General features: G+C 47.8%; 1 protein-coding gene across 1 annotated transcript in view; it reads right to left on the reverse strand.

Moving 5' to 3' along the window:
• Window positions 1–16,500, reverse strand: part of ATP10D (ATPase phospholipid transporting 10D (putative)) — a 772,711-nt gene that overhangs the window by 66,359 nt on the left and 689,852 nt on the right. The window contains exon 20 of the mRNA XM_086962685.1: window positions 7,812–7,892. Within this exon, the coding sequence (XP_086818811.1) occupies window positions 7,812–7,892 (81 nt within the window). The remainder of the gene's footprint in view (window positions 1–7,811; window positions 7,893–16,500) is intronic.

Raw genomic sequence — 16,500 nt, forward strand, 5'->3', positions numbered from 1 at the left:
CCTCCCCAAGGCTAGCCCTCATGGGCATTTATGGCACAAGGTGCCATACCTCCCTGGGACATGGCCAAACTTTAACTTGGAGGGGGGCTCCCACTCTGGGGCTATTTTCAGCAATGGGACCATCGCCTCCCCGGGCTCTCACTACATAAAGAAAGGAGGGGGGGGGGGGGTCATTAATGGCCTTGGGGACCGCCAACCCCCAAGTGCCAGCTTCCTAAGCCCTGCGGTGCCCATCCTTGGGACAGAGTAGTTTGCTGTCGCTCCATCCAAGTTAGAGCGAACAGTAAGGAAAACTGCTCCTGCTCGCTGAGAGCGGATTTTTCGAAACTGCTCCTGCCCACTGTCAAGAAGGTAAATGGATAAAAAAATTGCTCACACACACATGGAGCAGCATGTTTTGCATGCGGAGCTCTCGCTGGAGAGCAGTCGCTGATCGTTGATCTATTGGAGAACAATCTGTAGTGCGTGCGACAAGTGGGTCTTTTTTTTCCTCTCCTGGTGAGAGCAAGTGTTCTACCTTTAAATTACTACCAGTATGCAAAAATATAAAATCACCTGAAAGCCTCACCCATTTGGCCCTGCCTACCTTCTTAGTATGCAACGGTCTTCCTGTATTTTGCCAGGATGATGGACAGCTTACCAAAAGGCCCCCCAGTACATTTCCTGCATAGATTAGTGACGCATTCTTGATGCTGAAGAACATGACAACATTTCCACTAAACAAAGAAGCACTTGCTTTATATATTTAATAGGAAGTACCCTTATTTGGTGGAGATTTACATCTTTGTAGTCTTGTCGTCTTCTCTACATGAGGATCCAGGTCATCACAGATTTCTGGATGAAGACTCATTAGGAACAATCGCACAAGGCCACTGAAGACATTTCCTTGTGGTCCATTACGTAACCGTAGTGTAGAATATGCACTAGATATTTACCCAACGAGGTAGCAATGACTAATTAACCAGTAGAAAGTACTCCAGTTGGGTAAACATTTTGAGCAAAACTGTGAACTCTTGTTGGATAAAGGAGCAGGTGAGGTTCCATTCTGGCCCCATCACTCACACAGCTACTGACACACCCACACCGACACCCACTTGTACACCCATTCTTCCACTCAAACATCCACTCGGAGACCCACACAGCCACTCACACACACACTCGCAGACCCAGACGGCCACTACCACACCTACTCTCACACCCACATAACCACACAATTACACACCTACAAACCCACTTACACACCCAAATAATCAATCACATCAGCGATGTCACTGACAATGTCATCAGTGATGTAATATATCAGGGTCCTTATAGTTAAGCCGACATTTCACTTGTATAAAACCAGGGAAATTCCACAGTTATAGTTAGCGGAGCTAACTATAAGTAACGCCCCCGCAATGCACTGCTTATGACCTCTAATATTACATCGCTCATTACATGGTCAGTGACATCACTGATGAAATCTCAAAATGAAATCGCTGATGACATCATTCACAGAATTTGACGCACCCACTCACACTCCAATATAACCTTTCATACACTAACTCCAACTTCCACAATAGCATTCTAAGAACCATTGGCACACTCATACCCATACTTACACACCCACTCACTGATTCATAGGACTACACACACATCCATTCAGTAACCCATAAAGCCACACATACACCAAATCACTCACTAATACAGCCACGGATATATCCACTCAGTCTCTCATGCAGGCACACACACTGTCAGTCACCCATAGAGCTACTCACACACCTACTCACTCACCCATAGTCAATTACACAGCCACTTACTCACCTATACAGTTATACACACCAACTCACTTATTCCTAAAGATACTAACACATACTCCCTCACCTATACAGTCACTGACACGAGTAAACACTCACCCATACGGTCACTCTTGCAATCACTCAGTCGCACATAGTCACTCATATACTCCCAACACTCACCTATACTGCCTTTCACGTATGCAGTTACTCACCCATATTTCCCTGACACATCCATTCATTCACCGACACAGCCATACACAGTCACCTATACATCCCCTCCAAGATGCACTCACTAACCCATAGTGCCAATGACTCACGCACCCACTTATCCATGCAGGCAGTCACACACACCCTCACCCACTCACACAGACACTCATACAGGCACACAGACAACCAATCACCCATACAACCACTCACTTACACATCAACTAACCCATATAGCCATTTAGACACCAACTGACAGACTGATACAGACATTCGCACAACCTAGTCACTCACCCATACATTCACTGAGACAGCTAATCACTTGTTTATACAGTCAGTCACCCAAATAAATCATCCATAAAGGCACTTCAGCACCCACGGATTCACCAATACACCTTGGTGTGTGTGTGTGTGTGTGTGTGTGTGTATATATATATATATATATATATATATATATATATATATATATATATATATATTTACCAATCAAACTTTTTAAAAACACTCAGTTACTGAATGATGTCATTTGGAATGTCATCAGTGATGTCACTGACCAGGTTATGAGTGATGAAATATATGAGGTCATAAGCAGTTCATTGCAGGGGCGCGAGTTATATAAGAGGAGGGGTAGTTTACACCCTCCTGCACCATTTTAGGCCCGAGGACCCCATCCCTGGGGGCATGGCCAGCTGGTTGGGGACCATGGGGGGAGCCTGAAGCACCCGCTGTCCCGGGTGGCTCCTGCCACCTGCTGGAGCCGGCATTGCTTTGCACCCCCAGGGAGCTGCTAAGATGCAGTTCCCTGGGGTAAAAAGCAGGGATGTCCCCTGAACAGGCCTAGGGGGTCAGGGTGTTTCTGCCCTGCCCCCTTTTCTTAAATTCTTCACTTTTTGTCCTGTGACTAGGTGCAACTGAGTCACAAGATGGCTGCCAACACTTCCTGGTTGGTAGTGTTGGCTGGCAATCAGATCTCAGGCTAGAGATCGGGAGGGTTCGGGGATCCACCGCGGTCACAGTTGTATATCTGAGAAATCTTCACATTTCTCAGGAACTACTGAATGGATTTACACCATTTAACAAAAAGAGTGCTCACTCACCTTTTTGCCAAATTTGGTGCAATTCCGGTTAGCAGCTCGGGCTATAGCTGCGTCAACAATTTCCCATGGAAATTAACATGGAGAAGCAGCATTTTGGGTCCCCCCCTATTTGCCGGTCCCCACTTGACAGATCATTCCGAAATTTTCAAGACCGGAGTTAATGTGATTAGTTTTGAAAATTTTGCAATGATTCGTCAAACGACGCCAAAGTTATTGGCAAATCAAAAAACGCTTTTTCTCTGAAAACTTGATCCGAACTAACTACCTACAGACAACCGCTAGTAGGTAGTATAAAGTTTATACTTACCTGTAAAATACTTACATTTTCATGGTAAAGGCATGTGTGGTAAAGACACGTGCGCTGACATTACCACGTTGTAAAGTCATGCATGGTAAAGGCATACATGCTTCTGTCATACAACTATCCACGAGTCACAGCAACATGATCACTTTTCCAAATTCCAAAACAGACAATACTGCATCCTGTTGCACCCTTTGTGACCTTACCAAAAGGTAATGAGGGAATCTTGCATAGGGAAAATTGCAATAGTCAGGACAGGCATTCACAATCTCACCCAATACAGTTGCCCAAATGCAAACAGAAGTAAGTAATGGCTTAAGTTTGTTAATTTGTTGAAAGCAGCTGCTAGTCTATGCTTTGATCTGAGAAGCCATGGTCCCTTACTCTTCAAAAACAACACCCATATTTCTTAGTTTTTCCATAAGAGTAATGAGTAGATAAATATTGGGAATATATTAGCAAACGTACCCAGTTTATTTAATTTATTGCGAGTTCCATTTAGGCCTAGTTCAGCTGAAGGAAGTTAGATTATATAAAATCTAAACAGATTATGGGAAAGGTTTGCACCTGCACATGTGTGGAGAAGTGTGGCTCACTGGTTAGAGGAGGCAGACCTGGAAGCAGAGGTCAGCCCGGGACCAGGGTTCAATTCCCGGCTTAGCGGGTCTTGAGTCCTAAAATGTCCACGGACTCGACAATTCTCGCTCCGGTGCCTACTCGATTCATGGGTTCACACTCTGCGACTCTGGGCTATAGCTTGCTTAATCTCCACAACGGCCCCTCGCGGTGGGATGCCTGGCTTTCACTTTGTGCATACCCTGCCGGGGTTATCCCACAGGGCAATACCAGGACGGGTTCCCTAAGCAAGCGCTTAGATACCGGGTCGGTGATTTGCGCTATATAAATACATGTACATTTACATTTACATGTGTAACACTGGAGAACCTCTGGCACCTAATATTAAACACTACTAGGCACATCATTTTATTTGTTATGGTTATCCTATTCCACTCAGCTGTTCTGACAACAAAATATTCCACTTTCCTAAATTATTCATACCGTCAGAGACTGACTGTCAGGAAACACCCTTTATGGGGCACAGTGGCACATTACTTTTTTGGGTCTCACCTACCAGACAGTAGAAGCTGCCTGGTTGCGAAATATTTATTGACCTCACAACTGGGTTGGCTTTGTCACTGTAGTTTGCTTGCCTCTTAATGAATGGCTTTCCTTGTCCAAGCTTGTCCATCTTGCCTCTTTACTATCTCTTCCACTGGCTGACTTGTATCCTTCCTCCTCTCACTTTCAGAAAACCTTAATCAATTAAGCATTCCATGAGAGTTCATATGTTTACCATCTCTCCCCTTAGGATGCTCCCCACACACTCTGTGTTGCTCTCACGCATGTACTACTCTTTCGGCTCACCTGCACTCCATGCTGCTCTCTCCATGTGTTTCTTCCCCCTTGTGTTGCTGTCACCTGTGTTTTCTTCTCTTCCAACCTGTGTTGCTCTCACTTGTGCTTCTACCAGTGTTCTCACATCTATTATGCGCGCCTCCCCCTTGTGTTCTGCTTTTCACATATTCTCAAATCCACTGCCCTCAACCGCTCCTCCACTGCCCTCCTCCACCTCTGTGGTCCTTCTATTCAATTCTAGTTTGGCCTTCCGCCCTAAAAAGGTCAATTTTTTAATTTATTGATCTCAGTGATGTCTGCTATCATGGATTTGCAAATAAAAAACTAAAGCAAACGGTGCCTACATCATTCAGCTGGTGCGCATATGTTGCGATGCATTCATGCACTTACATCATGATCTCTCTCCTTTTTTTTTGCCAATGCTGGCCAGCCTTCAGAAAAAGTATTTTACTTTTTCCTTGACTCTGTACAGCATCGCTAAAAGAAATTAGCAAAGCGAAAAGGTCCCAAAGACTAAACAAACTGGCCTCATCAATGCTGGTTGTATAACGGCATTCAGAAGGGCAATTGCATTGTGCTCACGTCTGAAGTGTGAAGTAGCCAGCCCTCCTTAGCACTGTTTAATAAAAAGCAAAAACAACAAATTAAAAATACTCCTTTGGTACTAAACCGTTACCCCTTAGTTCAATGGGCATGCAGTTCAATATATTTCTGAAAGGTAACTAGGGAAAATACGTAATTTGAAGTTGGTTCTGAATGGCTAAAGGTGGTGCCCAATGTTCACACACACACACACACACACACACACACACAGTTCATCCAGAACGCTTTGGCACAGAGTTTGCAGTCTATCCGCTCCGTAGCTCAATAGTCCTCCAGCTATTTCCGTCAAAAATTAATAATAATACTTTCCTAGGTTCTGAAAAAGAGTCAACTATTGACTATACTATATGCAGTATACTATGGACCACTGGGTAGTTTTATATTGCAGTTTACCATGCTGGACGGGAATACAGCACGAGTAAAACTAAAGGCACATTCCAGCCATTTCTCCAAACTTGGTCTGCTCTTTCAACTTACTGTGAAAGAAGCGGATGCTCTAAAATCTTCAACTGTAAAGATGACAAATATCCATACTATAATATTCCACCAATCTCCAGCTTTCTTTTGAGCTTTTATCAGCACAGCCCTGGACGGAAAAACTGACAATGGTCGGTATAAGCCTCATAATCCTCCTAAAAACCTTCGACCTGTTTCTTACTAAAATTGACATTTTAATAGTTCGAGTATGCCACCGTGAAAACAGTGACACATTTAAACCGTCGAAGATCACAAACAGTGTAATAAATTGGGTAGTTGGTTGACTGGGGTGTTAGTCCCTCTCAAGGAGAAACCACAATCTTTGCTATAGTGAGACACAAGTTAACCCTAAATCAACCTGTGCTTAACCCTCTGGTAACTTGGCAGAGCGCATTCAGGCTTAACTTAAAGGCAATGTGTAAAGTATTTGTGCAACACTTCAAACAATAAAGTTAAAAAAACACCAAAAAAAAAGATCCCACACCAAATTAGGAAAAATAAAATGAAAAAAAAAATTCAACAAAGACCAAAACAAAAATCCAATCAGTAGAACCAGAGAAATGCAATTTTAAAGATTCTAGTAAAAATAGCACCAAAAAGCACAAAGCGCCAACTGTGGATATCTGGCCGTACCAGACCGGGACAAAATCACAAGTTCAGGCTAACCACAATGGAGTGCGGGCCAGCTGAACAAAGTATATTAAATCCTGGTTTGCAGAGCAGTGCGAGGATCCGCACAAATATGCATTGCGCATCCAAAGCGTTGCGTCAGTTCAAAGATGTGGCAAGGCTGCGATGAGAGATCCTGCATCAGATAATCCAGTCAATGAGGGCTTACGATGCGAAGTCTGGTGTCAAAGATGAAGCTCACAGTTGAGGCGCAGCGTCGGATCTAAGGAGCTGCAAGGCTGCAAAGTGGAGTCTGGCATAATCGTTGAGGCTGCTGTGCAGAGAATGAGGGCTGCAGAAGCGATTAAGGTCTTTGCGACTGGCCCAATCCACTCAGCAACAGAGATGTGCCAGTTCTGCTCTGGGTTGGGCCGTGCAGCAGAGGAGAAGCATCAGTTCCCCTAGATCCACAGAGGCTGGCAAAGCACCTTAAGCCCACTTCCAAGGGTCCAGAACTGGGGTGGCACCACTTAGTACTGTTGAAAGTGCTACTTAAGTGGGGGGCACAATCAGTGCTGCAGGCCCACTAGTAGCATTTGATTTACAGGCCCTTGGAACAGGTGTTGCCACCTTTCAAGGGACTTAACAGTAAATTCAATATGACAATCGGGTAAAGTCAATCTTACCATTTTTTTAAGAGCAGAGCACAAACAATGGTTAGCAGTGGTAAAGTGTGAAGAGTCCTAAAACCAACAAAAACAAAGTATGCAAACAGGAGGTCTGAAGGCAAATAGATAGGGGTAAAACCAAGCCAAGGATGCCAGCTCTAACAAGCAGTTAATATGGAAATGTTAACTAATCAAACATTCACAATAACGACTCACCAGGAGACGCAAATGATTGCGGCAGCTAAGAACATAATGTGTTCCTTCTTCAAATATATAAATTCAAGTTATGCCCATTACAAATTGCAAAGTCTGAGAGCTTATTCATTCCCCTTACATGAAAGTGTTCAATGCCTCGCACAGGTAAGGTATCTTTTTGAAGATGTAAACCCCTAAAGAGAACCTCATTTTGGTAACTAATGTTTAGTTTGTCATAACTGCACAGCTTTATGGTAATTCAATAGGCCCAGCACCCTTACCTCCGACAAAAGTGAATTGCTTAGCCCATAAGTAGGTAGCCTCCCTGGGCTATAAAACATGCTTGTCCTTGAATGCTTACCGGGAACTCTGCGTAAAGGCCTACCACTTTCACAGATTTATCCACTGAAAGCCAACAAATCAAATGTTACAAAAATGCTTAACAACAAAGCAACATACTTACGCAATAAGGAATTAAGAAGCAGATCAGACTTTGGTAAAAAGCATCCAGTAAGGTGATCCAAAACGTTGAGGGGAGATATGCCTTAAAAAGAAAAGATAGCATGAACACTCTGAAACTGCATGTTACCACAAACAATTCATAAGGGTAACTGAAGAGCTCTATAGTTATACGCACACACCCTGCACAATGACACAAATAAGAGTGATTAACAGTTGCTGCAATATAATACTCTATAAGACACGATTGAAGTGAGCACAGAAACTATATTGAAATGGGGAATGCTTCGGTCAGTTCCTGTTACTTGTTCCTGCAAAGAGGTTACTTATGTGGTGACAGTGAGTCTGTACATTCACAGTATTTCTCAGCATTCCAGCCAACATAACTTAGCGGAGATATGACAATCAAACAAGAATGGCAGTTGTCTGATATTACAAAATAAAGAGTTTGTCATGAAGCCTGCTGACAAAGGATGGTTTACGGTATTACAAAACATAGCAGATTATGGATAAGTAATCATGAGACAACTCAATAATCATGAACACTAAACAAGGCCATCAGCAAACTCCCAACTATTAATGCAGAAAGTGATTGCAAAAGTCACTTTCAATACTGTTACGGAGAGCTGGATACGGAGAAAAGAATAAGAGAGAACCCCTGTATAGCGTCCTTCCATAGCAGAATAGAATATGAAAGGGGATCTTAACTTTTACCTACAGTCAAAACTTCTGATTACTTTGGACATCAATTGACTTCTAATTCAAGTATATTTGTGAATATCCCTGAATGTTATTCAGGCTATCTTTGACCTTCATAAAAGGACTGTCCATGTAGTGGTCTAGTGGAATTTGTTAACACTGCTGCAATAAAAGAAACAACTGTGTTCAAGGCGTATTATGTATAAGTGAAAGGTACTGTATCAGTGCATTTTTCGTGCCAAATTGAGCTTACAACGGTTTACAGAACAAAATGCTCCTAAATACACTTCACTTTATAGGTTAATTTATAGTTTTCAACATTATTCCTTCCTCTTCATAATTTACAGTTTCATCTAATTTGCATGTAATTAGGGTACAATGCTTAGAGCTCCCCCATGTTGGTAAAATCCTGCATGAAAATGTGTCCTTGATTTAATACTATTGAATTCCTCCTCCTCATATGCGCGACTCCCCTTCTTGCCAACCATACCTATACTACTCTAACACTCATGTCCATTTCTTAATTTTTTGTTATGTATTTCTGTGAACCATCTACATTTCATGCCATGGATCACAACCTCTCCTTTCTCAGAAATCGAATAATACAGAGTCTCTTCTAGGCCGCTAAACATACCACCAATCAATTGCCTGATGCCACAACCCCCCCTACTAACAATGCTGTCTGACTCCAATTTACTCATTTCAGTTTACCACAAATAATTCTAAAGTGAATGCATGGAATGCTCTCACCAAAAATACAAGAGTAAACCTAATAACCCATAATTCCACCAAACTTCCAATACACGTTTGCTTCTGAAGCACAATTTACTACTTGTGTAACGATTTATCTGTAAGATACATTAGTTGGTGATAGATTCCTTACCTTAGAATATCCCCAGCCGTCAGACTGGATCCGGAAAATTTTGAATAGCAATACCCCTGCGCGCCGGCAGGCGTCGTCCGCGGCTCCGCGTCCGTCGTCGTTAGCGCCGGGATGACGGAGTACTTAGACGCCGCCCATGCGCGCTGACGTCAGTTCTGATACACAGCTTTTCCGCGCCAGATACGCAGAGCCATGATAGAACCAACACTGGTGCCATGAAACTAGGGCCCTGAAAGGGGATGACCTTAACCCTAGATATCGGTTCGCAGAACGGGGAGGATGGGAGGGTCGGTAAGGAATCTATCACTAACTAATGTCTCTTACAGATATATCGTTACACAAGTAGTAACTTGTGGATCTGAAAGAGACATGTTAGTGATAGATTCCTTACCTTAGAATAGATACCTCAGCAATACCAACCCCGGTGGTGGGTCTGCGAACCAATATTCACACCAGAAAGTCCTGGAGGACAGAACGGCCAAAGAAGCCACCCCTCCGGACTTCGCTGTCCAGGCAATAGTGTCTTGCAAACGTGTGCAGCGAGGCCCACGTAGCTGCCTGGCAAATGTCCTGCAAGGGCACTCCTCAGCCCAGGGCAGTGGTAGTCGCCGTGGCCTGAGTGAAATGAGCCCTTAGTCCCACAGGGGGTTCCTTCTGAGCCAAGGAGTAACACACCTGAATACACAAGATGATCCACCGCGAGATGGTCCGCTTGTGCACCGCCTTTCCCTTCTTAGCACCCACGTAACCAACAAAGAGTTGGTCATCCACCTGGAACTGGCGTGTGCGATCCAGATAGTAAGAGAGCGCACGTTTTGGGTCCAGACGGTGGAGCCTCTCTTCCACTTTTGAGGGATGCGGAGGCGGAAAGAATGTGGGCATGGTAATGGACTGCCCGATGTGGAAGGCTGTGACAGCCTTGGGCAGGAAAGAGGGTCTCGTCCGCAACACAACCATGTCCGGATGGACAGAGAGGAAAGGAGGTGTAGAAGAAAGAGCCTGGAGCTCACTCACTCTCCTGGCAGAGGTGATGGCAACCAGGAAAGCAGTCTTCAAGGTAAGAAGACGGAGAGGACAGTTATGGAGCGGCTCAAAGGGAGCACACATTAGGTAGGTAAGTACAAGATTCAAGTCCCACTGGGGCATCATGAAAGAAACAGGAGGTAACGTGTATGATGACCTTCAAAAACCTATTTACAATCGGGGACTTTAATAAGGAAGGCTGATCAGGCAGCCTTAAGAAGGCGGAAAAGGCAGAAAGGTAGCCCTTGATAGTGCCCAGAGCAGAGCCCTGCTGGGCAAGAGAAAGAAGGAAGAGGAGAACCTCAGAAAGGGGTGCAGAGAGTGAATCCACAGCCTTTGCTGTGCACCATGCCACAAATCTGTTCCACCTGCAGGAGTATACCGACTTTGTGGAGGGACGCCTGGCTGCCAGAATGACATTACAGACTTCGGGAGGCAAGTCAAATGGCCTCAACTGTCGCCGCTCAATCTCCAAGCTTGTAGGTGGAGACTGGACAGGTTCGGGTGGAGGACCGTCCCCTGCTGCTGCGACAGAAGGTCCTCCCGAAGAGGCAGACGAATCGGGGGATCGACTGACATGCTGAGTAGCTCGGGATACCAGTATCTTCGTGCCCAGTCCAGAGCCACAAGGATGCCTTGTGCCCAGTCGCGCATGATCTTCAGAACTCTGGGCAGAAGTGGTATAGGCGGAAAGGCGTACAATAGACCGCAACTCCACTCGCGACGAAAAGTGTCTCCGAGCGAGTGCCGCCTTGGAAATTCCAACGAGCAGAACTGATGACATTGCGCGTTCTCTTCTGTGGCGAATAGATCTAACCAAGGCTCTCCCCACTGCTGAAAGAGGCCTTGCGCCACGTTCGAGTTCAGACGCCATTCGTGATCCATCATGCACCGACGGCTGAGTTCGTCCGCCCTGGCTTTCAGGGAACCTGCCAGGTGTGAACCACCAGGGTCACGCCCTGATGTTCCAGCCACTGCCAAAGGCGCAGAGCCTCCTGGCATAGGGTCCACGACCCCACCCCGCCCTGTTTGTTGCAGTACCACATGGCGGTGGTGTTGTCCGTGAACACCTGCACTACACTCCCCCGGACAGAGGGGAGGAATTCCTTCAGTGCAAGTCGGAACTGCCGCAGCTCCTGAAGGTTGATGTGGAGCTGGGACTACGCCGGAGACCAGAGACCCCTGATCTCCGCCTCTCCCATGTGGCCCCCCCCCAGCCCAGGAGGGACGCGTCCGTCACAAATACGTGCTCCGGGTGGGGTAGGGAGAGGGATCTGCCACTGACCCAATCGAGGTCCGTGAGCCACCACTGCAACTGTCTTGCAGTGCCCTCCAAGATCAAGACATGGTCGGACAAGTTCCCCTGATGCTGGGCCCACTGAAACTTCAGGTCCCACTGCAGAGCCCGCATCCGCCACCGGGCATGATGCACCAGAAGGATGCAGGAGGCCATCAGCCCCAGAAGCCGCAGCGTCAACCTGACCGAGACTCGGGATAAAGGCTGAAAGATCGGAATCAGAGCCTGAATATCCCGAACCTGATGTTCGGGAGGATAAACCCGAAACTGCGCCGAGTCCAGAACCGTTTCGATGAAGAGGAGCTTCTGAGAGGGACACAGGTGTGACTTCGGCACGTTGATGGAGGTGCAGGAGATCGGCCGTAGTCTGGAGGTGGCTGACTACTGTCTGGGGCGAGCCCGCCTTCAACAACCAGTCGTCGAGGTAGGTGAAGACTAACACCCCTAACCTGCACAGATGGGCTGCGACCAACGCCATCACTTTCGTCAACACCCGTGGGGTGCTGGTAAGGCCGAAGGGGAGCACGGTAAATTGAAAGTGCTCGTGGCCTACCGTGAACCGGAGGTAACACCGGTGGGCCAGCAGGACGAGGATGTGAAAATAAGCGTCCTGCAAGTCCAACGCTACCATCCAGTCTCCGCGGTCCAGGGCAGCTAAGACCTGAGCCAGAGTCAGCATCTTGAACTTCTCCTTTCGGAGGAAGCCGTTGACGTTCCGTAGGTCCAAGATAGGGCGTAGGCTCCCTTTGCCCTTCTTGGGTACCAGAAAGTAGTGGGAGTAACAACCACACCCTACTTCCGGCCAAGGAATACGCTCGATGCCCCCCTTGGTCAAGAGGGCCGTGACTTCCTCTTGCAGAAGTTGTAAGTGATCCCCCGACACGCGGTGGAATTGCGGTGGCATGGCTGGAGGGGTCGCCTCGAAGGGGAGGGAGTAGCCCCTTCGGACGATTTGCAGCCCCCACCTGTCCGACGTGACAGTGTGCCAGTGGAAGAGGTGATGGCGAACCCTGCCATCCACTGGCGTCACATGGGCCTAAAGGAACGGACACGGAGGGTTTTGAGGCAGGTGCTGTGGGGGAAGGTGTGGACTGGCCTACTGTTTCCACGGCCGCCACCGCGCTGTTGAACATTCTGCGGCGCGTGGCTGGCAGCACGTGTGGGGGCGCCCCTTCCGTGGCCACGAAAGGAGCGAAAGGCACCAGTTTGCTGGCGTGGGGCTGAGAGGCCCAAGGACTTGGCCATAGCCCTGGAGTCCTTAAAACGCTCAAGCGCATGGTCTGCCTTGTCGCCAAAGAGGCGACGGCCATCAAACGGCATGTCCAGAAGAGTGGCCTGGACATCGGTCGAAAAGTTGGCGGACCTCAACCAGGCGTGGCGTCGAACCGCCACCGTCGTTGCCATCGCCCTGCCCAGTGAGTCCGTGGTATCCAGCCCACACCGGATGGAATATCGCACTGCATCTCGACCCACCGCAAGGGTTTGGGTGACTTTTGCCCGGACCTCCTCCGGACATTGTGGCAGCACGTCCGCGACCGAGTCCCACAGGGTGTGGGTGTAGCGGCCCAAGAGGCATGCGGTATTGACTGACCGCAGTCCCAAACTCAGGGACAAGAACACCGTCTTCCCGAACTGTTCATACCTCTTGGATTCCCGATCGGGGGAGTCGTCGGGAATGCGGTCTGGGAAGTGGAGGCCTGGATGACCAGGCTCTCGGGGGTGGGATGGGTGGACAAAAAGCAAGGGTTTCCCAGGGCCGGGCAGTAGCGTCTGGCCACGTTCCTATCCACAGACGGACCTGTGGCGGGCTTGGACCAAGTGCCCACAAGAACGTCACACAAGGCCTCATTAAACGGCAGCAGAGGCTCATTGGAGCATGCCTGTGGTTTAAGGACCTCAGTGAGGAGGTTAGTACGCGCGGCCGCGACAGGGAGCTCAAGGTTTAAGGCCTTGGCCACCTGCGTCAACACTACACTATAAGCAGCCCCCTCATCCGTAGCCACGGTGGGAGGGGAGACAAGTCAAGTGTCTGGCGAAGTGTCAAGTTCACTGGCCTCCCCAAGCTCATATGTCCAGTCCTGTTGAGACCGGCACTCCCGTGCCAGAGGGTCCTCAGACCCCTCCCAATCACCCTCGTCACCCATCTCCTGTAGTTCAGGGTCAACAGATGGGGCCTGTTCATGGAAATAGAAATCTCCAAAGGCCGTCGAGAGCGGCGCCGCTCCGGCGCCGGAACCGGACACAGGGTAGGATCGGGGACGGCATCCATAGCAGGTGCCGGGGGCGACACCCGCGGGGCCGGCGCCGGTGAGGTCGACCGGCGACGACCCGGATCCAGAAGCAGATCCAGGGAGGGCCTGCAGCGCCGGGAACAAAGTCGCAGGCGGCGCCGGGGCCGAAGCACCCGGCGGCGTCGGAGCCGAAGCACCTGACCTGCTAGGCCCTCCAGCCGGGGCCGTTGGGTCCGGAGGCGCCACGGAACCCGGCTGAGGAGGGAGGGACCTCAGGGCCATGAGGTACCGCTTGATCTCCTCCGGCGTCGCGTCATGCCCAGGGACCCGAAGGTGTGGGGCAGGTGGCGACGACCGCGACTCCGTCGGAGCAGCGTGGGTGGTGTCACTCGAACCCCCGGCCGCATCGCGCGAGCGTCGGGGTGGGTCGGAGGAACAATGATGTCTCTCCGACCTCTCATGCCTCTTACCTGAGGACTTGGATCCTGACGACCGTTGGCCACTCCCGGAACTGCGAAGGCTCCGACCCCGCGACCGGTCCCTCGACCTCCTGTGGGACCGGGACCTAGAGTGGCGCGGAGCCGACTGCCGGAGTTCCAGTCGCTTGCGGGACCACTCCCGCCTAGCTTTAGACGTCAGGGCCCGGCAGTCGGAGCAGGTGCCGTCGTCGTGGTCTAGGCCTAAACACTTGAGGCACCGGCGATGGGGGTCGGTAACCGACATTGTAGCAGGGTTTCCGTTCTCCCACAGAACTGTGCACAGAGATCTAGAACCTGGGTGAGTTCGGGTGACCCAAAACACACCTTTGTTTCAGAAATCCCCTTACCAAGCTAGCTACAGTGTCTCATCGGTAGTAATTACTTCCCAATGACTTAGACAATCCAGAACATGAACTTAGGGTACCTCAGGTATCGTGGAACACATGAACACTTTTTCGTTATATAATCATTGCAAACCAAAACTGGGAGGCAAAGAACACACGTGCAAGTTTGAAATGTTTATTTTTCAATGCAAAGTTCTCAAACGCAGTATCTTGTATAATACCAACATACATATTATAAAAATCAGAGTTAGCAGCATAGTCACTAATCCATAATAAGCAAAAGGTGATAGCATGTTATGATGCAAAAATCTATAGAATTCTGTATCACCTATATTTCGCGCACCCTATTCAGTATATTATATTATATCTAAGAAGGTCTCGTTTGGGTTCTAGCAGGGCGGGCCCATACCTCTAATTCTCAGTAGGAGTAGATCACATCAACAGCTACCAGCTCTCTGCATGCGAAGCATCAAGTGTTGATTCATTCCCTGTAACTCTATCTTAAACCCGCGTAGAGCCCAATGTTGGCAGCAACATTATTTGTGTTATGTCTAACGTGGTGCGAGGATCAGTCCTTGAGCAACCTTGTGTTAGGTTATTCTTAGAGTGTGCAGTTCTCGGTGTGCAGACAGTTGTACCAAGTGTACCAAGCACGACTGATACTAGAGCAATAACATATTATTCTCGAATAAATCACATCTTTCGTCTAGGTTGAAAGCTACAATAACAATTAGGTGTCATGTGCAAACTCAAGCTGAAAGAAAATAGTGCGTTTAAACATTTAATGAGCTCATGCTAACTTAACACAATATATAGAAACGTAGTAACCATATGACACCCCCCCAATGATCCGAGGACGGTTAAAAAAGAGAAAACATAAGCTAATACCATATGAGAGGTAAAACATGAAAGCAGAGTTCAATGATATTGAGCCAAGCTAAATGTATGCAAATGTATATAAGATTTTAATAACAAAAATATGTATGAGTGCCTATAGTGGCCACACAAAATATAAAAGTCAAACTTAAGGCCTACTTCCAGTTCATAGGCCCAGAACATATGAAAGTCGAATGTTCGTATTAAAAAAGGCACCATTCAGAATTACTAAAAAGTCACGTGCCATAATAATGAAAGTCTTCAAAGTCACTCATGGGTTGAATGAATATGCAAAATAGGTAGCTACAGCTTCCAACATGAAATCACTGTCATCATCCGAAAACAGTTCAGCCATCCAATTAAGCAATGGGAAAGAACATACGTACTCCTCCAACACCGATTCCTCTAGCAACATCAGAGGACATCTCAGTGGGTTCTCGAGAACGCTATGTGCCAGAAAGTCATGCGCCGCTGCGAATATGTCCCACTGACCCATTAGTCCATGCATCGCTGCCATAGCCATAACCCTTTCGCCAGAACAAACCAACTCGTGAGCAACTACGGGGCTCATCAGCTGATCAAAATTGACGTCAGGAGAAGTCAGTAAGCAGAGACACAAATCAATGGCCCAGTCGAAATCACAGCTCAGGCAATGAAACACGGGCTGGACACATGTGAAATAGGAAAATCTGAACGATAATCCAAAAGCCGTGCTTAAAGTCGCAAGCGGCAAGGAGCCATAGTAATCAAGCATCCGGTTGTGAAACTGCATCAGTAGTGGCTGAGCGTTTCCTTGCGCAGGATGGGCATCCATGTTTTAGAAAGCAAAATATCACCAGAACGCCTGCAGCCAAAGCCAGC

Source organism: Lissotriton vulgaris, chromosome 3_1 (assembly GCF_964263255.1).
Source record: "Lissotriton vulgaris chromosome 3_1, aLisVul1.2, whole genome shotgun sequence".
NCBI classification, from domain to species: Eukaryota; Metazoa; Chordata; class Amphibia; order Caudata; family Salamandridae; genus Lissotriton; species Lissotriton vulgaris.